This window comes from Ambystoma mexicanum, chromosome 4p (genome assembly GCF_040938575.1).
Source record: "Ambystoma mexicanum isolate Mex_15411 chromosome 4p, UKY_AmexF1_1, whole genome shotgun sequence".
NCBI classification, from domain to species: Eukaryota; Metazoa; Chordata; class Amphibia; order Caudata; family Ambystomatidae; genus Ambystoma; species Ambystoma mexicanum.
The window spans coordinates 797887042-797913541 of NC_090927.1; the positions used below are offsets into that span (position 1 = coordinate 797887042).

Sequence of the window (26500 nt, forward strand, 5' to 3'; positions counted from 1 at the left end):
GGTATTCGCAGGGAGAAAAAAGTGCATGGATTTTGCCAGATGGAAGCCAAAGTTTGAGCAATGGCTTGGTTGAAGGGCATGGTGTGCTCAATAGCTGGGCCCTCATCCAGGATATCTGTAAGGTCATACCCTTGATGGGGAGTGGCGGATGACTTGAGCCCGAGGGTATCAACCACTTCCTCCACTAATGTCGTAAACTTGACATGAGAGTGACTGTAGGGTTGTTTCTTGTTGCATCTCAAGGTCTGTAGATGTGTCGAACCCACTGGCATCTTGAAGACCCTGAGCAAGTGCCACAAAATTGTCTCAGTCCTCGAAATAGTCGACACCGCCTGATCCCACAAAGAATGGGTTGACCGCTTCATACTCCTCGGTCTGATCAGTGCCGAATATTGACTGCATCAAGTCGAAAAAGGCCGACCGCAAAATTGGTTGAAAGGCACCAACGTCGCTGGTCGACATCGAGGGCTTTTCCTTGGGCTTCGTGGCCTTGGGTGCCGAGGCCGATGGAGTGGGTAACGGCGCTCCGACAGGCGCCATGAGAGAAGCTTCTAGAGGGCGAGTTGCGTGCCTTTTGGGGCATGGAGCCCGAAGGTCAGTCGGTGCCAAAGGCATCGACTACCTAGTAAGCGTGGGGTTGGGGGTACTGAGCCTCGCTTTAGCTGCACGGGTCTGCTGGTCAGGGATGGGAGCCGCGCCGACAGCAGCCTGCTGCTGAAACATTTCAAGCATTTCTCTCTTACAAGAATCCCAATCTTTGCGAGTGGTCAGCCCCTTAGAGGGCTTACCTTGCTCCGAGGAAGAATCTGATTCCAGACGATGGTGGCGTCACTGCTTCTTCAATGAGGAAGAGGAATGGCTTCTGGAGTGGGACCCATTTTCCATTTTTTTGCAGTGCCAACCTTTGTCATGACGAGTGGGCTCCTCAGACTCGGCCTCAGATGAGACTTCGGCAACGGTCGGCCCAAGGCCAGCTTACCGGCTCTGTCTCGCAGGGGGGTTGCATCTTGACGCACGATGCGCAGGCATCCGTGTCGTGAGTGGAACCCAAACGCCATAAGCAGACATTGTGTGGGTCCGTCACCGACATTTTGGCTCTGCAATTGGAGCACCGCTTGAAACCCGAGATCCGCTGTGAAGACATATCCAGGTAAATCGATAAAAATGTTATCTGAAAATGTCAAGTAAACTCGAGTAGGTTCTCGATGCAGCGTGTGAGCGTGCGGAAAAAAGGAACTGAAGCATGGGGTGTAGTGACATGGTATATGTATGGCGCCTGACATCACTTCTGGAGCCGACGATCGACAACAGCGCAAGCCGGGTCGACGCCCGAGACGAGGTCCACTACGTGCCCGTCGAGAAAATATCCGAGCAGCAGAGCTGGATGATGGATATCTATCAAGATGAGGAATCTGCGGGAGAAAATTGAATGTAATGGCTGGGCAACCATCCATCATGTTTTAGAAGTAACAGAGGCACGGAAACTGCCCTTCTTGATATCGGGGGAAAATATACTTCTAATTTATTTTAGAACTCCATGGACACAGGATTAATTATGCTGCTCGATTTAAGCACTGCTTTTCACCTAGCAGATCGCTAGACTACTAAACTGATCGCAGAATTAACTCCTGACTGTAGGTGCCTTAATTTGTTCCGCTCTGTAAAGACCGAGGAACATGAATCGTACCGTATTCTATTGATTGCCATCTTTCTCGGATCTTGTTCAATCTGTACATCAAGCCATTGCATGACCTGCTAGTGAAGAAAGGGGTGTCTTTCCACAATTGTGTCGACAACACCTAGATTATTTTGAAATTGACAGGTGGCTTAGAGGAAAATAGGGAGCATATTCCCTGTTTATTTATCACACTAAAACATGGATGAGAAAACATTGATTGTGCCTTAATCAATCCAAAACTGAATTCGTAATGTTATATGCTGATCGCCTAAAGGCAAGTATGAGAACAATCTACTCCCATGTTCTGATTTTGCCAGCCATAAAAATCAGGACTATCGAGAAGGTTAAGTTTTGAAGGCTTTGCCGGATTCTTCTCTATCCATGGCACCTCAAACAAATGTTATTCACCTCATATTACCTGTTCTTTTCTATCTGGAGCCAACTGTGTAGTGAATGCTCGTGTAAATATCAGAACGAATATAGATTATGGTAATGTTCTGTTTCTAGGAACCAATTAATGCATTGGCCAACATCTCAAAGTATTGCTAACCAGGGTAGCTAGAATTGTAATTAACGCCACAAAAATAGCCCATATATCTCTGGTTCTCAAAAAGCTTCATTGGCTACCAGTGCACGCAAGGATCAACTTAAAATCACTTGCCCTAGTACATGAAGCCTTATTCGATCATAGGCCTTTATACTTTGAAAAGGGATCAAATGGTATTCATTTAGTAGACATACCCTGCATTAGCAAAAATAAGCGATGTGTTGCGCTTTCCAGGTACGGGGAGCAATTCTCTGGAACTCCTGGCCTCATGAACTGTACAAGACTAACACGCTCTACCCATTTGGAAAAAATAAAATACCTTTCTATTTCATAACAACCTGCTAACATAGTGTTTGCTCATTTTATGTGGTTTTGACAGAGCTGTGGTACCAGCCTCAGATGGTTCATGTAAAGCGAGGCCAGGGTGTTGGATTTGTCATGTGCAACAAGATCATGCAACCATTGCCATGCATGCCCAAACTCTGAAGATCAAAGGAGCCAGTGGAGAGCTAGCTGCAATTGATGTGCATGCATCTCTACTGTACAGACCAAATTCTGGCAATTTGCAGGGAGCTTCTGGGTGAGCCCCAACTAATGTCACTCGCTTCTGCCTTCAGGGAAAAAGTCAGGTAGAATACTGAAAATGGAACAGCCATTCTGTACTTGCAAATTTGCCAGCCACCACTCCAACTCCACCCGCGCTCCCAGGGACAGAAACAGGGTGTGTCGCCACACCATTTGGCCTGTTCGGGTGGAACATAGTGAGGTGTTAGGAGAGAACGATAGTGATGTGGGCCAATGCAAATCACCTAATTGGCAGGCTCAAAACACCAATGAAGTGATCTAGCATTGGCGACCAGAGTGGGCAAACAGGGAGCAGACCTCCTGTCACATAGACCGCAATCGATCGGGCCAGAGCCTGAATAGGCCTGCAGCACATTTTAACATGGATTGCAAGAATCCCAGTGACTGAGTCAGAGACTGGACTGATTGATCTGAATTCACTAGAGGTTTGAGGGCCTGAGGCAACGTCCCTATGAGTAACACGTAACTGGTCTGGGCTTATGGCCATGAGCAGAAGAGCATACAGGTAGATAATTAGGTGTGCACCAAGCATGCTTGAAGGGAGACCACCATGGGTCTCAGCAAGTCTACAAGAATGAAAGTAGGTGAACTGCCAGCACTTGCTGCCAAAAAGAAACTAAATAAAGGGACTGTCTACCTTGCTTAGGGAGATGGTGAAAGGGTGGGGGGGTTCAAACACGTGCCACACACAGTTGCAAAATTGTGCTCTCACCAGGACTTCACTGGCTGTCAGTCATTTGTTTGCCGAGTCTCATGTCTCCAACTTAAATAGAACATTTCCTTTATTTCGAGGCTGCAGACAGCACATGTGAGTGGGAATTAGCTGCAAGGTGGCTGACTAATCTGTGCCTGGTTCCAGGGCTAGTATATAAGAATGCATGGAACCTAGACCTCTGGAAATAAGGTGTAGGTTCTATGCATTTTTTTAAAACTGCAATGCAAACCAAGGTCTATGCTATGCTTGTCTTTCTTTCTTTTCAGTCACTCCTGCCTGGAGCCTGAACTGGGATTGGGAGCTGGCCTTGAAAAGCGTGGAGGACGGCAGGCTCCTGCTTTGCAGAGTTTGGGTGGCTTTGCAATATGATTATGATGCATCTATTTTCTGGAATTTATTGTGTGCTGTGGTATCTATAAGGTTACCTCAAATTATTTTGGCCCATTACATTTTGACAAATAATCTTTACCTGCATAAGGTGGGGCGATGACCGCCTGCGTCTTCCCCCTCATCTATATACCTAACCCAAAACCACCATCTACTTGATTTGCTGTAGAAAAACAGTACAAAATGTAATTCAGCCAAATAGTTTGTCAAAAGAAGTGGGGAATACCATGCTGCGTTTCCCACTTATAATGTGGTTTGAGGCAATGCACACTGTGTGGATATTTGAATGTTTGCTGAAAATGTTTTGCCATATCTGTAAAAAATGTTTGCAGAATTTACCACTTTCTTTAACACAATAGAAGGGGGAGACCCTCCACTCAACGCCCTTTCCCCCATATTCCTTTAAACAAACTTACCTTCTTTAATTTTGCAGCAAAAAAAAGAGGAATATCGCTGAAACTGTTATAAGGTAACAGAGGGTGATACCCACTGTGTGACCATCCAAGTGAAAAAGATGTTTTGCTTGAAGTTTTGCAACAGGTAATAAAAATATTAGGAACATCAAATGGAATCTGTGTAATTATAAACAAATTTCCCCCAGGCCATGGCAATATATGCCAATGTCTTATATTAATCCAGAAACCCATTTGCTTTTTCATGCAAACTTTCCCATTCTTTGTAATATGCCAGTCAACTAAAACCTCCCATGTATATTGTCTAATGCAAGTTTGATTCCCGGATGGTCTGACTTGGCCTTTCATTCTTAATAGGTTTATACACAGAGCTGACCCATTTGTTGAAGACTACTTTGGTAGATAGCTATGTTAGTACTTCTGATGTGCTTCATACCCACTTGCAGAGCTTTGATATGAGTTGATTTTACAGTGCGTTGTGTGTTTATTTATTTAATGGAAATTACAGGGAAAACAATGCATTTTTGGCACAAAAATGCTTACAAAACTTTTCAACATTGATTTACAGAGTGGAGGACCAGTGTCCTTAACAGTGGGTGAGAGGATTTGGATATACAACCACATAATGCAGGGTGATAGAAACATGAACCAGGGACGAGGACAGTAGAGCATGATATAGGAACAGGATAGTGGAAGAAGTACTACATTTTAGGATGATGGGGTGAGGGATAAGTGCTGTGGGGTTGTCGTAGAGAAGTAGGAGAGAAGATCAGGGAGATGTGGGGGCGTAGAATGCTATGAAATTGGTTCTTCAGAAACTAGGAGAGCTAGGAGGTTGGATTTAAATAGAGATTGAGCGGGAGGAGTGCAGAGAGATAGAGGAACAGCATTCCAGAGTAAGGGAGCGACTAGAGGGAGCACAAGGGCATGAGAAGTGGCAAGGAGGTGAGACGAGGATGATCATAGGGAGCGAGGGGAAAGTAAGAAGTGAGATTGGCTGATTGGTAGAGTGGGGCAAGTGTGTGGAGTTTTGAAGATGAGAATTAGTTTATACTTTGCTTTGCCATGTGTCTCAGAGACAACCAGCGGAACTGACGACGGGCTGCATAGATGTAGGTGTAGTGGGGAAGGTTGAAGAGTTTACGGTCATCAAAGTTTAGGACTTTTTTTGAGAGGTGAAAAGGCATAGTTTAGAAGGCCATAGAGTAGACTGGCGCAGTAGTCATATAGGAAGAGTACTAAAGAGGAGATGAAGTGCTGAGCAGTGTGGAAGGGAAAAATTAGTCATTTTTTTATGTTGAGGGATTAAATCTTTCCACAGTGTCAAATTTGGTCAGGAAAAGCGAGAAGTTGTGAGATGGGTCGAAGACGACATCAAGGTTGCGTGCAGAAGCAGAGTAAGGATGGTAGTCAGGAGAGAATAATAGAAGAGGGCAAGAGGAAGAGATAGCCTGTTTGAATGGGAAGTAGAAAACATCAGTCTTAGTGGCGTTGAGCATGAGCGAGTGAGATGCCATTCAATATTTGATGGCGGACCGACAGAAAGGAGAACAACATCTGAGTTTCATCAGCGAAGAGTGATAGGAGAAGCCACAGGAGATCAGGTTGCCAGCAAGAGAGGTATACGGAGTGAAGAGAAGAAGACCCAGGATTGGCCCCCATGGAAAACCAACAATAAGGGGAGTTAAGGCAGTTACAGGACACCGAGAAGTGTCTGGGGGCGAAATATGAAGCAAACCAAGCAAGTGCCTTGTCCCTGGTGCCTAAGAAATAAGTGTTGAGAGACAGTCAGAATGGTTGACTTTGTCGAGGTCCGCAGAGAGTTTGAGAAGAATAACAATGAGTGAACGGCTAGCATGACGAGTGGAAGAGATGTAGTTGCTGACATTGAGGAGAGCTGACACAGAGTTCAGCGGCCGGAAGCTAGATTGAAGAGGAGGATCCCGGAGGTTGTGTGAGTCAAGGAACTTAGTGAGTCGGATGAAAACTACACGCTCTAGGATTTTGGAATAGTGCGGTAGAAGTGAGGATGAAATTTGGCAGGACAGTTAGGATCTAGGCCAGGTTTCCTAAGGATAGGGATGACAGTAGCCAACTTGTAAGATAATGGAAAAGTGTTACTGTCAAGAGAGGGAAGTAAGATATGGACCAACACTGAGAGCTGGAGATACAAGGGGTGTCTAGATCTTTGCCAAGTGAAAATGTTTTTCCTTATTGTTGTTTTCAGGGTGCAGATTGTAGGTGTAATCCAAGGTCGTGGAGGGCAGGGTTTATCAGTGAATGTAGTAAGAGGGAAGTGAGAGAAGGGAGAGTTAAGAGCAGCCTTAAAGTCAATTAAGGCTTTATCCGTGGATGGAACGGTGATTTTACTAATGGAGGAGAAAGAGTTGTCTAGGTCAGAGGGTTAGATAGAGAATTTGGAGGAGGGAATCTTGTGCTTGATAATTGAAGTAGTAGATGGAGAGAGTGGGGTGGAAGTATAAATGGAGATTGATGCCAAGACGATGGAGTGATCAAAGGGAGAAAGAGCAATGGAGATATTAGAGGCAGAGAGTTGAGAAGAGATGAAAATAAGGTCAAGGGAGTTACCATTTGAATGTGTGAGCAGAAATTGGACAGAAGAGAGCAGGTGGTTAAGGAGAGCAGAGCTACAGTCAGTGGATGAAGGAGTGGAGAGAGAGAGGAGATTCAAGTTATCAGTGACAATGAGGTGATGATGGGGAGGAAGGGAGTCAATTAGTTGGGAGAGGAGGTCAATAAATTGACCAGCGGGACCAGGTGGCTGATAGAGAGATATGATATAAATGCCATAGGGAGCAGTTATCGTGGAGCTAGTGTATTCGAAAAAAGAAGAAATAGCAGGAGATAAAGGAGTAGGAGAGATGGGAACTTTGGAAGATGCAAACAGTTCTACACCGCCACCACTACCCCTACCAGTTGGGCGCGGAGAGTGGGTGAAGGTGTAGGCACGGTCGTGAAGAGCAGCAAAGATAGAGTCTGAGGAAGAAATGTAGGTTTCTGTAATTGTAATGAGGTCAAGAGAGGGAGAATGGGACAGAAGGAGGTCTGATGTAAAGGAAGTCTTGTTACAGACTGATTTGTGCATTCCAAAGAGCAATATTAAGAGTGAGAGGTAAAAGTATACCATAATGTTGGAGTCGAACACTAACACAACACAGTGAAGGCGGTGGCTAAAATTGAAAGTAGCATGTGGTTCTGGGTCAAGCTCCCTTTGACCATGATGGGCAGGGTGGCACTGTTAAAGATGGTGGTGCTGTCTAGACTGGTGCATTACTTTGTGAATATACCACACATGATACCTAGACGATTCTTTGCCAAAATTCAGAGTGTATGGAGGGGGTTTATATGGCACAATTCTAGGAATAGATGAACAAGGGGGCATTAAACTGCCCAACTTCGAGATTTACTATCTAGCCAGCCAACCACAATATGTGGGGAAGTGGCTATCGGAAGACCCAACACCTGAGTCCAGATTGTTAAAGGCCGAACGTGCCCTGTTCTTCTGAATGATTGGATATGGTTGCCAATATCACAACTAGGCGAAGGGACGAGACTGTTAGACCTCGGGTGGAAGATATGGCAGTGGGCTTGCAGAGTCATGGAGAATCTGCTTCTGTGCTCCCCGCAGATGCCGCTAGTGGCAATGAGGGGAGTGGATGAGCAATTGCGGAAGGCAGTCAGGAGGCATTGGGAACCGATGGGTATAGCAATGCTTGGGGATGTGTGGCAAGATGGGAAGCTGGTGGAGTTTGACACTCTAGTGGAAGATACCGGTTTACACCAGGGACAATACATCACGTATACTAGGCTGGTGCGGAAGATAAAAGAAACTTGGTTGGAGGTAGTGCTGGCCGAGCAGCCCGATACAGCCATAGAAACATTTTATGACATGTCAGACGGAGGCCATGAAGTCTCCCGAATATACGAACTGCTGATGTCGAGGGTGGGGAAGGGAGTGACCCAGTTAAGACCGGACTGGGAAGAGGAAACCGACGAATCTATGAGTAATGAGTTGTGGGTGAGGGTGCAGGGATACCAAAAGAAAGTGTCCAGCAATGGGAGGTTGCAAAAATCAGTTATAAGTCAGCCATAGAGCGTATACGACTCCTCAGAAGATAGCTAAGTTTAAGAATGCAGGAACACAAACGTGCCCTAAATGTGGGGAGGATAATGCGGGATTGGTACATATGTTCTGGGCATGCCCAGAAATAAGGAGATTCTGGGGGGAGGTGGCCCACCTTTTGGCCGGGAAAGAGATAAGTCTAGAGGTGGAATCTATGTGGGCGTGCATGGGGGAAGGGGTTACCTAGGCCGTGTAAATTGAAACATTTAAGTAAACTAAATGACCTGGCTTACATACTCGCTAAGCACAGAATTGCCATGAGTTGGAAAGCAAGTAACAGACAGAGAGCAGGAGATTGGTGGCACGACCTTCGAAAATGGGCAGATGTGGAGACGGTGGTGTGGAGCGAAGCAGTAAATAGAGGGGGGAGATAAAGAGGTGGAGATGTTGGTTGCCTGGAGACACTTAATCGCCACACTGGCTAGCTTGGCAACCGAAGAGCCTGACCTTTCGGCGCTCCCGGAGCCCGCAGACTCGCGGTGCTTGGCCTTCTGTTGGGCCCCCGTCGCCGGGGCGCCCTCAAAGGACTTAGAAGCCCGCTCAGACTTCTTCTTCGCCTTCTCACTTGCTATGCCCTTCTCCAACGATCTTGTTTGGTCCGTTCCTAAAGGTTCTTGCAGAACGCACAGTCCTTCTCCATGTGCGTCTTGTCCCCATGGAGGCAGTAGAGACATCGTGAATGCTCGTCCTCCTTGAAAACGTAATATAATCCTCATCCAGGGCAGTTCCTAAACAGCTTGGATCTGGGCGTCAAGCTCCCTTTGTCCTGGGCCATGTCCGTTGAGGTAGGCCGCAGATCTTCCGGAATCCTCCAAGAAGTGTAAACTCAATGAAAACTTCACCCTTGAGGGGCGTAGGAGAATTCCGAAACGGGTCCCCGTTATCGGAAGTAGAAGCGGTGGAGCTTGAGGCTCGATTAAACTGAAAAAATTAGAAATTCTCCTGAAAAAACGTGAAAACGCAGTAAAAAAACTCGAGAGCTAAACACAAGGACTCCCAATACTTGAGCGTGCGGTAAAAATCTGAGGATGGCTGCCAGAGGCGGGGCTTGGGGAGAGGACAGTCATTGGCTGGGGGCAGTATGACCCAGAGATCAGTGATTGGTTACTACTAAGAAAGACAGATCAGAAACGAAACTGATACTGATTTTTTCTTTACCGAGGATTCCCAGCCTGACGACGGGGAATATTCATGAGCATGTGAATCTATGCCAGACCCCATGCTGGAGAAGAGCCACATACAGTCGGGTCTTGGCCTTCTTTTGGGAGTAGGATAAGTTTTGCCTCTTCCATTGTCGCTGTTATTTTACCCTTATTCCCCATTTTGTTGCAAAGAGGGACCAGATATGGGAGGAAAGTTTCCCTGAAGGATTTATAAAATTCTGTACTGAACCCGTCTGGCCCAGGAGACTTAATACTAGGTAGGCCCCTAATGACCTTCCGCACTTCTTTCGAAGTAATTTCACCTCCAAGTGCTTCTCTTTCCTGTTCCGTTATTTGGACCAATTCTCTTGCTCCAATGCAATCCTTTTGGGTCTGTTCTAACGGGTTGGCAGAGCTGTATAGCTCTGCATAAAACCTCAAAAACTCTCGAGCTATGTCTTTAGTTTCAGTACTGTCCCCCCTCCCCCTTCCTTAATATTAGTGATTATTTTAGTGTTCTGTTCCTTTCTCAACATTCTAGCCAGAGGTCTATCAGATTTGTTGGCCTCAATGTAGTATTTCTGTTTTAAATACATTAATGATTTTTCTGCCACCTTTGCCTGTGTAAGCTCCAATTGGCCTTTTATAGCTCTATACTTATTTGCCCGCTCACTCCCACTCCCATCCTGGCATTGTGTTCCTTAATTTTTCCTCCAAGTCTCTTTTTACCAGGCTTAGTTCCCCATCTCTGCGGGCCTTTATTGCAATAATTCCCCCCCCCCACCGCCCCCGACTGTGGCCTTAAAGGCATCCCACCTCATTTGCGCTGAAGTCTCCTGTATGTTATTATCTTCAAAGAAAGTTCCAATCCCCTCTCTCGGTTCATTCCACAGAACATCATTCCTAAACAGGCCACCTGGGTACCTCCATTTCCACAATCCAGGGGGCCTTTGCTTTCTACCTATTTTTAATGCCAAAGGTGCATGATCTGACAGGGATATTGCCCCCACCTCCATAGCCCTTATCCACCCCAGAAGCATCTGGGATGCCCACACATAGTCTATATGTGACAAGGAAAAGGTGAACGTGTGAGAAAAATGTGAACCCCTCCTTGTCCCCTTCCCTTTCCCGACATATCCACTAGAGCTAACCTCTCAACCTTGTCTAACAATTCTTTCGATGGTTTCCCTTGGGAACCTTCGCTTTTCGAAGATCTGTTGGGGGCTGGGGGCAGGGGAGGGACCCCCCCCAATATACAAATAAACATTAAAACGTTACAAGGGGCTGGGCCAGTGCTGAAATGTCAGCACTGGACAGCTCCATGTAACATTTTAATGTAGAAAATAAATGCATCGAAATGCTTTCTTTTGCATTTAAAAGTACATATCCATTTGATGGAAATGTTTCGATGGATATGTACTTTTAATGCAAAACATAGAACTTCAATGCTTTTATTTTCGATGCATCTTTTTCGATGCAGTGACCATAAATCAAATGTAGTCCCTTTATATTTAGGGACATAATTCCCAGGCCACTGGGGCTACCCATATTCAAATAAATATTCAGCTTTCCCAAGCAACTTCCTACTGTCGTGGTCGGAACCCCCACCTCACTCCCCTCCCCATTGCCTCCACCCTTTCCCTCTCCCCTCCCCCTGGCTGGAAGGGCTCAAACGGCCTCTAACCATCCCCCGCCCCCGAATCTCCTCCTAAGGAATTGTGCCTCTTGCCTGCTCATCAGCAGGTTTCCCCAACCCATTCCGGATTCCATCCCATGCCCCCGAAGCTTCCTGTGGTAGTGCCTTTGTTTGGGCTCCCCAGGCTTACATATTGATTAGCCCATTGTACCTCAGTGACCCTCATTCCCCTCCGGTAGCCGGACCTTTCAGTTGGGGCTGGTACCCCCCCCCCTTCTGGCTCCGCTTTGGTTTTACTACTATTGACCATTCCCAGGTCTTGGGGGCGAAATGATCGTTCACTTGAAGGGCCCTTGTGCCCTGGTCTTCACCCTCAATCCCCAGGATCCTCAATCCTGCTTCGTAGGAGGTGATCCGGAATTGCTTTCCCTGCCATTTGCACACTAAACCAAACTGAAATGTCCACCTATATCTGATGTCCTTTTCTTTAAGTGTCCGAACAACAGGGTCATCTTCCTCCTTTTGACCAAAGTTATCTGGGACAAATCCTGAACAGGCAACAGATCAGCCCCATTGTATGTTATTTGCTTAGACTTCCTTGAAAGATGCAAAATCTGTTCCTTGATCTTATAATCCTGCAGTGCAGCCAAGACATCTCTTGGCTGTGCCACTGGTTCCACTGCTACCCCTCTACGAATTCTGTCGAGCTTTACCTCTGGCTTTTCCTCAGTAACAATTAGATCTTCAGAAATGCTTTTTACCACTGCTTCAACCTCTTTACCCATAACTTCCTCAGACAAGTTTTTAATCTGAATGTTTGATCTCCTCTACCTATTCTCTAGATCCTCTGGAGCTCTAAGTTATGGGTCTGTTTTCCTTGAGTCCTCCATCAATTCTTGTATAGGTTTCTCATTTGTGTCGACGCTTTCCTCCATTTTATTCCCATCTTGCTTTATTTACTGGAGTGCAGCTGCCAGATCCTCCCTCATGATGGTCATTTGTTTCTGGACTGTTTCTGATATTCTGTCCCCAAACACTGTGAAATATTGCTTAACAAGTGAGTGCATCACTTGTTGGTCGTGGCCTTCCTCTATTTGGGGCTCTCTGTGATCAATTTGATCTAGGCCCGCCTGGGTGGCCTTGGGGGAGAATACCTCCTTACTCCACATTCTCTGGAGAGTATTCTCGGGTGGGTGGGGAGGAATTCTTGGGGCCCTTCGATGTTAGGGGCAGGTCCTTTCCTCTCGTCTTGGACATTGTAACTTACTGTAGGCCTTCACGTGGGCCTAATTTCACTCTGGTACCCCGGAGCCCCCCCTCCAGGTGGAAACACTTCCCTAGCTCCCTCTCGTCATGAGGGAGGTATGTTTTATCTCCCCACAAATCTTCTAATCCCTGTGGGTGGGGGAGTGAATTTCCAAAAGCTTCAATGCATTCTGTGATGCGGTATGCGTTGGTTTATCCAGTAAGGGGAGTATCCCATACTTTCAGGGGGCCTTTCGCTTTCGATGACCCTCTTACCCCTAATGGGGAGAAAGTCCTTGCTTTGCTTGATTCCTGGATTAATATAGGTCTGTCTTTGGCCACCCTGACTTGCCCTAGTTTTGCCCCAAGGGGTGGGTTAGCGCTCTCCTGTTTGCTTGGATGCCTGGCCCTCTCCTTTCACCTTCTGTCTTCTGATTGTTCCTCCCAGCGGGTTTCTGCTCCCTTGCACTGGGCTCAGGGGTTTCTCCCCGGCTGCAGCCGTACTCGTGCTGCTCCTTGTATATAGGCTCCCCAAAATCTTTTCAGGTTCCCAGGGCATTCCCTCTCCCCTCTTGCAGGCCTTGCTTTCTCCTCTGCGGTCTCCCCCGGCTCTCTCTTTGCTGGGGCTCTCTCTCACTGTTCCTTACATTTGTTATTTAGCTTCACTTCTCCCCGCCCATTTGCTGGTTAAGCTTATCAGCTTATCTTTCCTGCCTTCCCCGGTCATTTATTGGGAGATCAGTTGAGACACGCTGCCAATTGCGCACCGCCGTACGCCACCGGGGAGCTTGTCTCCTTGGGCGGGCCTCCTCTCCCAATCCACTTACCGTGACAGGACTCTGCTTCCAGTGGAGAGGTATGGACAGGCCTCCTGCTACTCCTCTTTGCTCCTCTTGGTCTTCCTCGTCGCTCCCCGAACCAAAGCTCTTATCCTCTTCCGTAGGCTGGGTGTTGCATAACTTCTCAGGAGCTTGTCTCTAGCCAGTCGCCTGGTGTCCCTTTGCTCGCCGTCACAGGCCTCCCGCTCTCATGTCCATCCTCACAGCCACAGTCCTCCAGCTGGCTCCTCCCCCTCAATCTTCTTCTCCTTGTTGTCCTCCCCTGGGGCTCGGGAGGGGCCGCCTCCTGGGTTCTGATTGAACACTGCTCCACCGTTGGGAAAGCCTGTTCTGCTGCAGATATACGAACGTTTAAATTGGCGCCTTTCGATGCAGCTGTTTCTTGTCACAGAATTTTTGTTTGTTTGTTTGTTTGTTTATTTACTTATAGCACGCGCCAGACCCGAAGGTATCAGGGTGCTGCCTGGGGAGGACTTTAGCATGCATACTTTAGTCAGGAAGCCCCGAGGTTCAGGAGAGAATCAATCACAGTGCTCTCCCCACGGCGGCCATCTTGGAATCTTAACAAAGCTTCCAATGTCTTTCACAAGCTGTTCTTCGGAATATTTTCCACTGCCAGGAGGCGTAGTGCGGCTCTGTCAGCTCCGACCCACACCTCTGCGCACACCGGTCCGGACATGACATCAGGGTCAGTAAATATAAAGCCGTCGGTCTCCGTGACCTCTGTTCACTTCAGTAAAACGCTTGACTGAATCTTCAATGGTAGTCATCATGTCCAACCCTGCGAAGCCCTCTGGGTTCAAACCATGTGCGGATTGTTGTCGGCAGATGTCAGTTTCGGATTTGTACCGTATTTATCTATACTGCTTGGGTGAGAAGCATGATAGCCAAGAGTTGCGGGTCAGGTCAGGTCATGTACCTGAAGGCCCTCCAGGAACAGGGGGCAAAACACTTTACCTTTGTTCACAAGATGAAGGATGAGGTTGCACAATCTTATTGCAGGTCAAGCATTGGGCCAAGGAGAGGTTCCCTACGCGTAAGGAAAATGAAAAGAAGACGTACTGCAAGAGATATCTCTTCCCGAGTGAATCATCGCAACGGCATTCTTCCTCCTCGTCCAAAAACAAGAGCCACTGCTGCAGAGGTTCTACAGAGCTAGATCAGGTACCTTTTCTGACTCAATCCTCAGCTGAAGAGGAATGGGAATGATTTTGCATAACATGCTTCACATTTTTGCCAAGGTGTTGAGTGCTTCGGCACCTTCAGCTCTGGGAACATTGGCCCCCAGCACCAAGAGGAAACAATGTCTTCTACAACCAGCAGGGTACCAGTCTCGCATGCCTACGGGCCTGGCCAAAAGGAGGGGCAGGTTTCCTCTGCATTTTTAGCAAGGGGTCAGGGTTTTCACATTTCAGCCTCCTATGCCCCATGGCGTCAAGGCCAAGCCACCTCGGGAAGACTACAGGGTAGGCACTACTGAAGCGGTAGAGGTGCCCCTAGAGGGGGAGCGGCTGCGGTCACCGTCTCCTCCGCACCACAAGGAGCAAAACCTCTGTGAGCTCTTCTGCCATGCTTCTCCTGTGGGGAAAGACTGTTCAGCACAGAATGCTCCAAGACCATGCCCGATGCCGAAGCATGTATGGGGATGCTTGTGGTCTCGTGCAGAAGGGATGGGGCCAAGCAATTCGGGCTGAACTGCCCCTTTGGAGGTGGAACCAAACCAGATTTGCATATGAACTTTCCCCTTTTGTAATGGCTTGGCAGCCAAAGAATGATGGTCTGGAGGGTTTCCCAGAGCAATGCCAGAGTTTAAGTTTAATTCTAAACCTTCCAGCCATAACTTTGTTTGCTTTGTTGCAAGTCTTTAATTCATAGGGTAGCTTAGAATCCAACCTTTTGATGGGTTTGCTACACGAAACACAAGAGCCTCTAGAGGTGTGGCATTTAGCCACTAAATATGTTGGTGTTTCTTTCAAGACTGATTTGTTGTTGATTGATGCAGTTTTCAAAGGAATCCTGATGGGGAGGGACAGCTAGTGAAGCTTGTGCAGTGTAGGCGAGATATGGTCAAGTTTGCGGGCGTCTGTAATGGGATGGGCTGCGGCGTGGTAGGCTGTACTGAAGGGGGCCAGGTGTGCATCTGGAAGCCCAGTGGGGAAGGTACTTTTGAAAATGTGTTGGGATCATGAAGGCTGGGACCTCTGTGCAGATGTAATCCGGGGGTATGAACAGTTTGATTTTGCAAATTGAGGAGATCTGTAGCCATGGGCTTTGTGCCTTTTTGGCTATGTGCTTTTGAAAGGAAAGGCTACTGTAACAATGAAGGCCAGTCATTTGGCGGAGTTTGACAGCTGTGAAGTGAATCTTTCTAGGCACCTGTCATCCAGCTATTTTTGCACAAGCTGTTTAGCGGGGGGACTGATGAGGATAAATGCAGTCTTGGTGGGGTTCTGTTTGGGGGAGACGTTTAACAACCATGTTCGGATGGTAGCCAGGTATTCATGGCGGCGTTCAATGTCCTGGGGGCTACTGCTCTTAAGGTACATCAGAGTGTTGTCAGTGTACTGATGGATGGCTATATTGTTTTTTTTATTTATTTTTTTAGAATTTCCAAGGTTCCCAAGTATAGATTGCAGATGAATGGTGAGAGGTGGGGGAGCCTACTCGTGACTGAGAGACGGCTGGATTCACAATAAGTAGAACAGAAATCATTTTAGGAAGATGCTGGAAAGGGAGTCAAAAATGTAGGGTGAGATGGGTGTAAACCATGTTTCGGTAACGAGTAGGGGGTTGAGTTCGTTGTTGGTTATGAGGTTGGCCGTGTGTGTGACCGCTGAGCTGGCGTTAACATAACATGGCTGATGCCAATAGCAGAAGTGTGTTGCACCTGTGTATCACGGATAATGACAAGGTTCGTCGGGGCAACTGTCCGGGGCTGGTTTGAACGTTTGGTTGTATGATCCCTGGAGAGGATATGAATGGGTTGTAGAGAGAGAGAGAGGAGACACCTGGTGATGTCTGCACATGCTACACTGCATCTTACTCTTACCTAACATTCACCCTCAGCGCTATGGCCACCATTTCTCCAATACTATCCAAATTAGATATGCAAACAGCCTCTATCCCGAACTCCCAGATTACTCAATGAGGAAACTTCAAAGAGTTCAAAATGCAGCAGCAAGACTACTTCTCAGAATTAAGTGATATGAACATATCACACCAGCAGTACGTACTCCTACCCATCAAAAAAAGGGTTCATTTCAAAACCTTGAGCAGCGGCCATCGTTCATACCATGGAAGGGGTACGTCGTCCTTCAGAAGTAAGTTCAGTCATTGCTGCACTAGTAGTAGTCCCCAACTTCAACAAGAAACAACAAGGAGAATCCTCTTTTTCAATTCTGGCTACAAAACTGTGGAACATCCTACCCAAACCTCTCTGCCAGTAGGAGAACTAGCTGACCAGCTTAAGATTTGGCTTTTCAACCAACTACTTTGAAAGAAAAGAAAAATAATAGCAACCGACTAAAAACTGTGCACCAGGAATTTGGGCTAATTTACAACAAGCATTTTTCGAATTTGCAGGAAATCAAGCAGACTCGTAGAACCTCTCCTGCGTGGCAACTTCAATCTCAGTGAAATCGACCACCAAGAGCCAGAAAGTGGAAACACCCTCACCCCCACTCTCCACACCACTACTAACATCTTGCATCATTACACTTCCCACATTCCTACAGATTACCTCTTAGGTCTAGTGTACTCAACGGATTCAGACCCTATCTATCAATCAACAAACATGCTGTTAATGTTTGCACTCCGGGGCTGCCCATATGGTTAACCTGCCCGGTCGGTACCAACCACAAACAGAGATTTTCATATCGTCACACAGTTAACTGGTACTTCCGCCTGCATCCATCAATACCAAAGGTTCCTGCATCTGCCTTTCCACTATCCTACTAACACACCCGCCCTCCTTTCTTACAGACCCACACAAAGCAAGGCCAACATAATTGGCAGAAGGGCGCTATGTAAAGCCATTTTACATTACAGTACATGTCCATCTGGTGTACAACAGGCAGAGTAACTGGCGCTAGGCCCTTTCCAGGCTCCGACAGGACCAAAAAGGAAGTGACAAAAACCTTAATGAGCCAATAGACAGGCAGAAGGTGTTGGAACAGAGATCATGTGACCAGAGCAACCAGCGCTCAACCGTGGCCTCATGGAGCTGCTTGTGAATGTCTGAGCTGGATGGGAAAATCAGCACTGCTGGCATGGATTTTCTTCAAAGCGCTCCATCTCCAATTTCTGTCTAGGGTATGCCCTTCCCACTACATGGGTTTTCTGTGCCCTGAACCTCACTGCAACGCCATAAACTGCCTCTTTAAACCTTTCCACAAAAGGTAACATTTCGACAAAAGTCTGCCCAAATATGCATTCCTGGGTTGCTCTTTTCCTCTTTTAAAACTCTGTACTGCCCTTGTGCCAGGGACATGGGCTTGACCCTGCCAGGGGGGAACCGGGACCCCTTCTCAACTTGGAGTTGGCAGCCTACTCAGAAGTATTCCCGAGCCGATCATACCCCTGTCTATTGTACCATGCCTCTTAGCCTCTCACGTCCAGCGTTTGTTCTAGTTACTTACAGGATAGCCGTCTTCAGAATACAATTCGTCAACATCAGACCACACCGCTCAAAGAACACGAGTGTCGAACACGAGCCCTCGCTACACTGACCCCATCCAGACTTCTGGCAAGAACACTGACTTCCCAGGGCTGCAGGAAGGAGACGTGCAGAGCAGATGCCAACCAGAGCAGGATTCAGAAGACCCACAAACACCCGGAAGAGAAAAGCAGGCAGAGTTAAGCTTCCTTTTTGACACTATGTGCCATTGCAACCCACTCCCCGGAGAAAGTGTAGGGCTAGGTTGACCAGAACTGTCAGGTGTTAGTAGGGACCAATGGGAAGGGGGAGGCAGAGATAAAAGACCCGCTCTGAAAAGTGTAGATGAAGGGTTTTGGGTGAACTACAGAGGCATGTTGGAGGACCTAGAGACCAGACGGAGGGGGGATGTTGGAGTGAAGTGCTGAAGATTGCTGGAGATGTTGGATGAGAGTGCAGGTACGGTATTGTGTGTGAGAGTGGTACCAAGCTTGGCAGAGCAGAGTGGTTGTGGTAAAGAGTGTGACAGTGAGTAGAGGTAGAGGTAGAGAGAGAGAGAGAGAGAGAGAGAGAGAGAGAGAGAGAGAGAGAGAGAGAGAGAGAGAGAGAGAGAGAGAGAGAGAAATTACTTGCCGGTAATGTTCTATGTATTCACCTCCTGAAGAGTCCTAATCTTGTAAGTAATCCCATCCACCGTCAGCTGCTCAGAAATCTTTTGGCAGGGGGTGTAGTGCATCTCAGCAGCATTCTTCAAACACTTCATGCCTGAACCGTGCCACTCCTCTACTCCAGCGGTATATATATCATGTCACTACACCCCGTACCTCAGTTCCCCACCTTGTGCTCTACAGCTGTTGGAAGGAATCCATAACAGACTCCAAGCAACAAAAAAATGTAAAAAAAAGTTTTTCTTTTTTTTTGGTGAAGAACAGGCAACTACTGAAGGACTAATGGAATTGCAACGAATGCAACTCTCTCTTTGTTTTAAACGGAAAGCATTGCCAACCCTTCGATAGTCATCTTCTTAGCGACGCAGGCTAGGAGGACAGTAAGTAATCTGCGGTGAAGAATCCATAAAAAAAACATTACCGGTAAATAATTCTGCTTTCAATAGATTACATTCTCCCACAGATTCCTCATCTTCACATACTCCGAAAGATATGCCCTCAACAGAGGAGGGATGGAAGCTAGACAAAGAAGCTCTGCAGTACCGCCCTACAAAAACAGGCATCAGCAACTCAAGACAGCTGTAATGTTTGACGAAAGTATGCAACAATTACTAGGTTACCACTCTGCAAATTTCTCTTACCGGCACCCCTCGTTGGAGTGCTGACAAAGCAGTCACACCTTTTTCATGTGAGCCCTCAGAACTGAAAACACCTCCTTGTCTGCATTCTATTAACATTCAGAAATGCAAAGCACATACCAGTGCAACATCGTCTACCTCGCAACAGCTTGACCCAGTCTCGATTTCAATAAAGCAACAAACAACTGATCGTTCTTTCTGAAGACACTAGTTCTAGCCAGTTACAAACTCAACACCCTTTGGGATCCAATCTATGGAGCCTTTAATTGTCCTTCAAATGATGAAGAGGGGAAAAGAACACTGGAAGGTCCACACTTTGGACAATTTGAAATTCCAAAACAACTGTCGGCAAGAACTTGGGGCGTATATTCAAGGACGACACCTCTCCTTGTAAAACCTTAGGGTGGCATGGAAGAGCGTGCTTGCAATTCACTGGCCCGCCTAACCGATGTGATCACCACCAAGGAGGCGGTCTAATGGAAGTAGAATGTAAGAGCTGAAAAGGAGCCACTGTCAAGCAATTTAAAACCAGATTTAAGTCACAACCTGGAGAAGCAAACGGAGTGGGAAGTAGGTAGGAAAGTATTTACAAGGCACTTCAGGAACTGGACCACCAAAGGGATAGAAAAAAGCGAACCCTGCTCTGGCGGCCTCTTAAATAAGGGCAAATCAGCCAGATGGCCCATAACCATGCCCACTTTAAGACCTGGCTTGGCCAAGTCCAACAAAATCTGCATCACTGTGGAGGTGAGACACGCAAGGTGATCTACTCCTTTCACCTTACACCATGCCACGCACTTTCTCAATCTGCATGCATACAGCAACCTAGTAGGTCTGTGTGCAGCCAACAACGCCTCCAAAACCTCATCATCCAGGTCCCAATCCTCATATCTTAACCTCTCAAGAGCCATGCATGTAGGCTGAGAGACTCTGGGTTCGGGGGAAGCATCCTGCCTTCCGACTGGGACAAAACATCCAGCCTCTGAGGAAGCCAGCGAGGCAGGCAGACGGCCAACACCAGAAGGTCCGGGTACCATGTCCTTCTCGAACAAGTCTGGGGCAATCAGGATCAGGTGAGCCTCCTCTTCCTCCTGAGAACCCACGGGATGATAAGTATCGGTGGGAACGCATAATGAATGTCAAAGACCCACTCCACCAGGAAAGCATCCCCCCAATGATTCCCTTGGCGGAAATTACCTTGAGCAGAGCTGTCTGCATTTTGTTGTGCCCTTTATTGCAAACAAGTCCACCAACAGGGTTCCCCACTGGTCGATGTCCAAAATGACATCCGGGCAAAGCTCCCACTCATGGAAGAGCGAGCTCTGCCTGCTCAGAGCGTCTGCCAGCCGGTTCTCCAATCCCACCATGTGTGCTGTAGAGACAGCAATATCGTTCTACAGCATCCAAAACCACAGCCGCATGGCCTCCCTGCATAGGGGTAGCGACTTCGGACCTCCCGGCTTTTTGAGGTAGTTCATGGCCACTGTGTTGTCCGTTAGAAACAGGACATGTTTGCATCGCAGGGAAGGAACAAAAGTTGTCCAAGCCAGCATCACTGCTCGCAGTTCCAGCAAATTGGTGTAGCAACAACTCTCCTTCCGAGACAAGTGACTGTTGACTTGAATGGACCCACAATGAGCCCCACCCCCAACCCTAAAGGGATGCCTCCGTGATCTCCTGTACTTCTGGCCAAGGTGTCCATAACAGCTCTCCCGCCAAGCCAGGTTGTCACTGTAGGGACCACATCCAAAGTCTCTCCTCTGGCAACAGAAACATACAGGATGCCATGAGGCCTAAGAGGTGCAGGAAGGCAGATGCCGGAAGACTGCTGGAGTTCTGGAAAAGGTTGTGCCACGTTGGTGACTCTCCTCACGGGTGGGGGAGGCCTTCCCCTCCTGAGTGTCCAGGACTGGGCTCATAAACTGGAGTCTCTGCACCATTGTAATATGCAACTCCTGCAAGTTCCGGGAGAAGCCCAGGATGTGCAGTAGGGATCAAGTGTCCTCAAAAACTGGTCTGGGGATCAACCATAGATCATCCAGTCGTCCAAGTACGGGAATATGAAGACACCGGATCTCCTGAGGTGGGCCCCAACTACCACCATCAGCTTGATGAACACCCTGGCCAGAGGTCAAGCCAAATGGTAGCTCCTTGAACTGATAATGGGCGTCACCAATGACGAACCTCAGGAATTGCGTGTGCTTCCTGTGGATAGGCACATGAAAATAAGCATCCTGAATATCCAATTGCACCAGCCAGTCGAGCTTGGAGAATTTCACTGAAACATCACCATACTGAACCTATCCTTCCTCAAGAACTTGTTTAAGACCCTGAGTCCGCCCCCTTTCTTGGGGAACAGGAAGTATTGGGAGTACCAGCCTGAACCTCTCTCCCAGGCTGGTATTTCCTCTAATGCGACCTCCAACGAAAGAGCTTGCAGTTCCTCCTGGTTTTCCCATTCCGGTTGACAGGAGGGTGTTGTTGATCTGTCCTGGAGTCATCTGAGAAATGGTAGGCAGTAACCTAGTTCCACCAACTGGAGGACACAGGCGTCGGAAGTCATCTCTTTCCATCTGTGAACAAACCTGGAATCTCTCCATCCAACTGGAGAAACATTCAGGGAGACCTCCAAAAAGGTTTTTGAGATGCAGGTGCTGCCGATGCCAATTTTGAAGCTGATTGCCTCTTAGATGCGTCTCTGCCCCAGCCTGGTCATGGGAACCTTTGTTGCGCCTGCTTGGCCTGGTTAGCTGCACCCTCTTTATAAAGACAAGATATATCGCCTGAGCCCTCTTCCTCTAGAGCTGAGGGTTAAAAAAGCATGTTTGACCGGCTTATATACCGCCACCCCCAGCAATTTAGCTGCCAGTTTGGAGTCCTTACATTTTTCCTGCGACTCATCTGTTTTCATCCAAATAAATGCTCAACATCAAAAGCCAGGCCAAGAACCTTCTCCTGGTCATTTGGCAAAAAAACAGAGCTCCAAATGTATGACGACCTGTGCAGCACCATCAGCGTGCCCATAACACAACCCACAAAGTCGCGGCGTCCAGCCCATCCTAAAGCGATTGGCATGCGGTTTCTTTTCCAATGTCTAGAGGAAACCCTCCCTGGCCCCGCAAGTGGCTGGCAGTTTCTGTGATGGTTCTCCAGAATATTTAAGAGTATTTGGCAAAAGCACAGACCGCATTTACTGCTTTTGGAGCCATGCTTCCCCAGGCAAAAACTTTCTTCGCTAAGGCATTAACCTTATTCTACTCCCTATCCATTTGGGAGTTTAGATGTCTGGAATTCACTGTTGTGGCTTGCACCACAAGCCCTTCATGACTAAGATGCACCATGAAAAACAGGCGGTTGTCCCTTGCCGACTTTTATTTTTTTGGAAGCTCAGCCACAGTCTAGCTTTGATGTGGCCACAGATGCATGACTGGGTCAGCGATGGCAGTGTTTAATGGTAAAGTCCATTCTGTTTGATATTTTGCAGTATCTTGTTTTCATTTCCTTTGGTGTATTGGGTCTGGCTTGGTTTAAGCAGTGTTGACAGTTTTTCAATAATCAGGTCGACACAGTGTTTCGGCCGTCTTGTCACCAGTTGCAGTGTCATAAATAAGTGTCTCATTTATGTATCTAAGAAAAGTTATATGTTGGTACTAATGTACAAAATATCATGTGAAGGCCCTATGTGAGGCCAATGAATGTGTATAAATGTACTATATGTATATGTGTTGTTTTTAAAGAAAATATTCATACATGATTTGTTGGTATGAAATAATAAAACAGATGTTTTTTATGAGAAACTGACAACTTTTTTGGACCTGCTGCTAAAGAATATATATATATATATATATATATATATATATATATATATATATATATATATATATAAAATAGGGGAGTGAGACAACAGCCTGGACCAGTCACGCTTTGTTTATCTATAATTGCCCTAGAGGTTCAAGGCTTACCAGGAACCCTTCGAGAAGATACAATGAATTGAGGGCCATGTGGATGTATTTTCATCCAAACCCAGGTACTGTCAGAGAATCGTCAACCAGATACATACCCTTCCAGGAAGAGTGATAAGACTAAAACCGTGTCTGGAAGAAAATTATAAAGGATGAGTTGAAGAAAATGTTGGAGAAGGGTACTATCGAGAAGTCCCATAGCGAGTGGTCTTCTCCAGTTGTCTTCATCCCCAAGCCAGACCGCACATGGAGATTTTGTACAGCTTTCCGCTGCCTGAATGAGATCTCCCAATTCAACTTCTACCCCATGACATGGATCGACAAACTGGTTGAGAGATGGGGGTCAGCACAAATATTTCAACACTAGAACGGACAATTGCCAGGTGCCTCTGGAAAAGGAGGCTAAAGCTAAGACAGCTGTCTGACCGCAGATGGCTTCCACCAGTTCAGAGCATTACCCTTTGGGCTGCACAGGGCACCAGCAATCTCTCAACATTTGATGGACCACATCCTGCCTCCCTGTCATGCCTATGCCTGAGCATATCTGGATGATGTAGTAGTCTATAGCTCAAATTGGAAAGAACATCTGTAGCACATTACAGCTGTCTACGACCAACTGAGGAAGGTCCACCTAACTGACAACCCTGCTAAATGTCACTTGGCAGAGATCTCAGTGAATGAAGTAGGCTTCCTGGTAAGGAACAGGAAGGTACTTTACCAGAAAGCCAAGTTGAGGCAATTCAATAAATTAAGAGACCTGTCACGAAGGAGGACATGCATGCCTTTCTGGGCCTGACCAACTATTACAGTCACTTCATACTGAAGTTCTAAGAGAGTAAAGGCCCCCTGACCGACAAGCTAAAGAAGGAACATCTCAACATCCTCAAATACTGGCGTTTAGATCATCATCATCATCTCTGACTTTAAAGATCAATATGTTCCCAATATGCAAATCCTAAAGCAGCATAATTATCACTTACTGAAAAATCTATCTTGGATATAGCATAGGCACACTCAGAGGGTGGTGTGTAAAATATGCATACACATTGGGCCTCATTACACGTTTGCCGGTCCGGTACCAACGGTACCGGTAAGCTTGCCGGTACCACTGTTACCAGAGTGGCAAAATACAAGTTCTGCTCACGGGTGACTTCCCGCCCGCCAGATCCGACCTCCCGGGGGTTCTCGCACCCGCAAGCAGACCTCGACGGTTGCATCCTACCTCCCCATTCCCATTGAGTCCAATGGGACTCAAATAGGAATGGGGAGTAATAATTACCGGCACCCGGCAATGGGCAATTACCAAGTCCGGCAGGGCACGGAATGCCCCGGTAATTGCCCATTGCCGGTAAATTCATGACTCCGGCGGCAGCCATGACAGTATTTAATGAGGCCCATTGTATACAAAAGAGCTAAGTATGCACATTTCATTCCAGTTGAGAAAAAATACAGACATTGCTCGCCAAGTCACAGTATGAAATATGAATTACCTGTTTATTCAGCACTGGTTGTTGCAGACCATCAAAGAGGAGCCGAATGCCTTCATACTTTGCCTCTTCACCAATGCATTTTCCAATCAAATCTAGTTGCACATAAGCATGTGTTAGAAAATGCTATGTATAATGTTCCGGAATACAATGTCACTCAAAATCACTACAATTCTGAGTGCTGCATGACATACCAGATTTCAGTCAATGTGTTAATGTACTATTCGTGAAGCAATAGGAACGACTAACATAAGTCATCTAAATTAAGCACATGTAAGAATCCTTCAGAAGAAAAACTAGATATTTCCATCATGTTTGACAATTATTTAGAAGTTTTCAGATTTCAAGAAATGTTTACTTTTAAATGTAAATACTTAGTTAAAACAAAGCATCATATTTGGATAGCGCATACATATATGGTTTTCACAAAATATGTTATCAATATATTTAAACAAGCATTTGCAAAGCCAATAGGCCTTGCTTGCAAATGAATAGTGTAATAATTTTTTCATGGTGGGCTTTACTAAAGAAAACAAGAGGGTGCACATGGTTCAGACTGCCACCCATGTGCGCCCCAGCACAGTGTCAGGAAATGGGGTCTTGCACTTAGGAGACCGCAGTTCCCAGGTGTATCGAAACATTGGTAAATGCCTTGGCGTCTTTCCCAGAGACGCCAATCTGTTAGAACTACTTTTCCCAGCAGCACTGTAGTTCATGTACATCTGTGCGCATTGGGCGCAATGCGGAAGCAGTCAGTTAAAGCTTTTCTACTGTTGTCGGGAGACGCTCCTTAACTGTCGCTTTTGCCCGTCAAGGCTGCTGTCTATCTTCTGTGCTATGCTCCTATCATCTGTTTACCCAGCATCCAGGACTTCGGCTATGTGTTTTTTGGACTTTGCGTTGTTTCCTCTCCCTTTTGTTTCCACGCTCGGCTCCACCTCCCATCAGCTGCTTACCCAGACTTCGACCTCAGGCTTCGAACATTGGATTGCTTTTCTACTTACCCTTTCAACCCTGACGCTTCATTCTTCTGCAGCTTCATTCTCATCCGCGATTCTCTGCATAAGACTTCATATCGCGGCAACTTGCTTCTCTGCTATTGACTCTTCATGGTACTTTTGCAAGACTGTTTTCTTCTAATTGCACTTTACCTGTGATATTCAAACATCTAGTTCTTTGGACTTCTATCTCTTCACACATTGAAACGGACACTGCAAGCTTTTGGACTGGATTCTGAAGTTCTACATGAATTTGATGGATGGTGTGACTTTCTTTTCCTTCTTAACGGATTGCACTGGGGTTTCCTGCGGATTGGTTTTGGACACATTGAACCTTTTAGTTGCGCCCTCGTTCCGCCCGGGTCAGATCATCTATTCCACTTCAGAAAAGAAGGTTTCTGCACGTCAACAGGTGTGTTTTCTGAGTCACCCAACGCCAGGCGCAGCATTCATAGGTGCCAAGTGTGATATTCTGGACTACAGGTAAGAGTTGGGGAGTTTTTTGTGGAGGATATTTACATTTCTGTTCTCACATAAAATGACCAGTGTACCTATGTGTTTTCTCCCACTTTAGCTCTGGTGTTGCACCGGCCTTTTCACCTGAGCTCCTGGTCTGACAGGTTTGTTCCATTCTACAGACCGCGCTCTCTGGGGGAAAGTCTCTCCCTGAAGGAGCCCCCTGTCGTCCTTGGACACGGTTCCCGACACACAGGCATGACATTGGGCCAGGATATATGAAGCTGTCATGCCCAGTGAGCTAAA

General features: G+C 46.9%; 1 protein-coding gene across 13 annotated transcripts in view; it reads right to left on the reverse strand.

The window, feature by feature from the left end:
- The window catches only part of SNX14 (sorting nexin 14), a 2214134-nt gene that overhangs the window by 49813 nt on the left and 2137821 nt on the right, over positions 1-26500 (reverse strand). For all 13 annotated transcript variants that reach the window (XM_069606348.1, XM_069606351.1, XM_069606342.1 and 10 more), the window contains one exon: positions 24744-24835. In XM_069606348.1, the coding sequence (XP_069462449.1) occupies positions 24744-24835 (92 nt within the window). The remainder of the gene's footprint in view (positions 1-24743; positions 24836-26500) is intronic.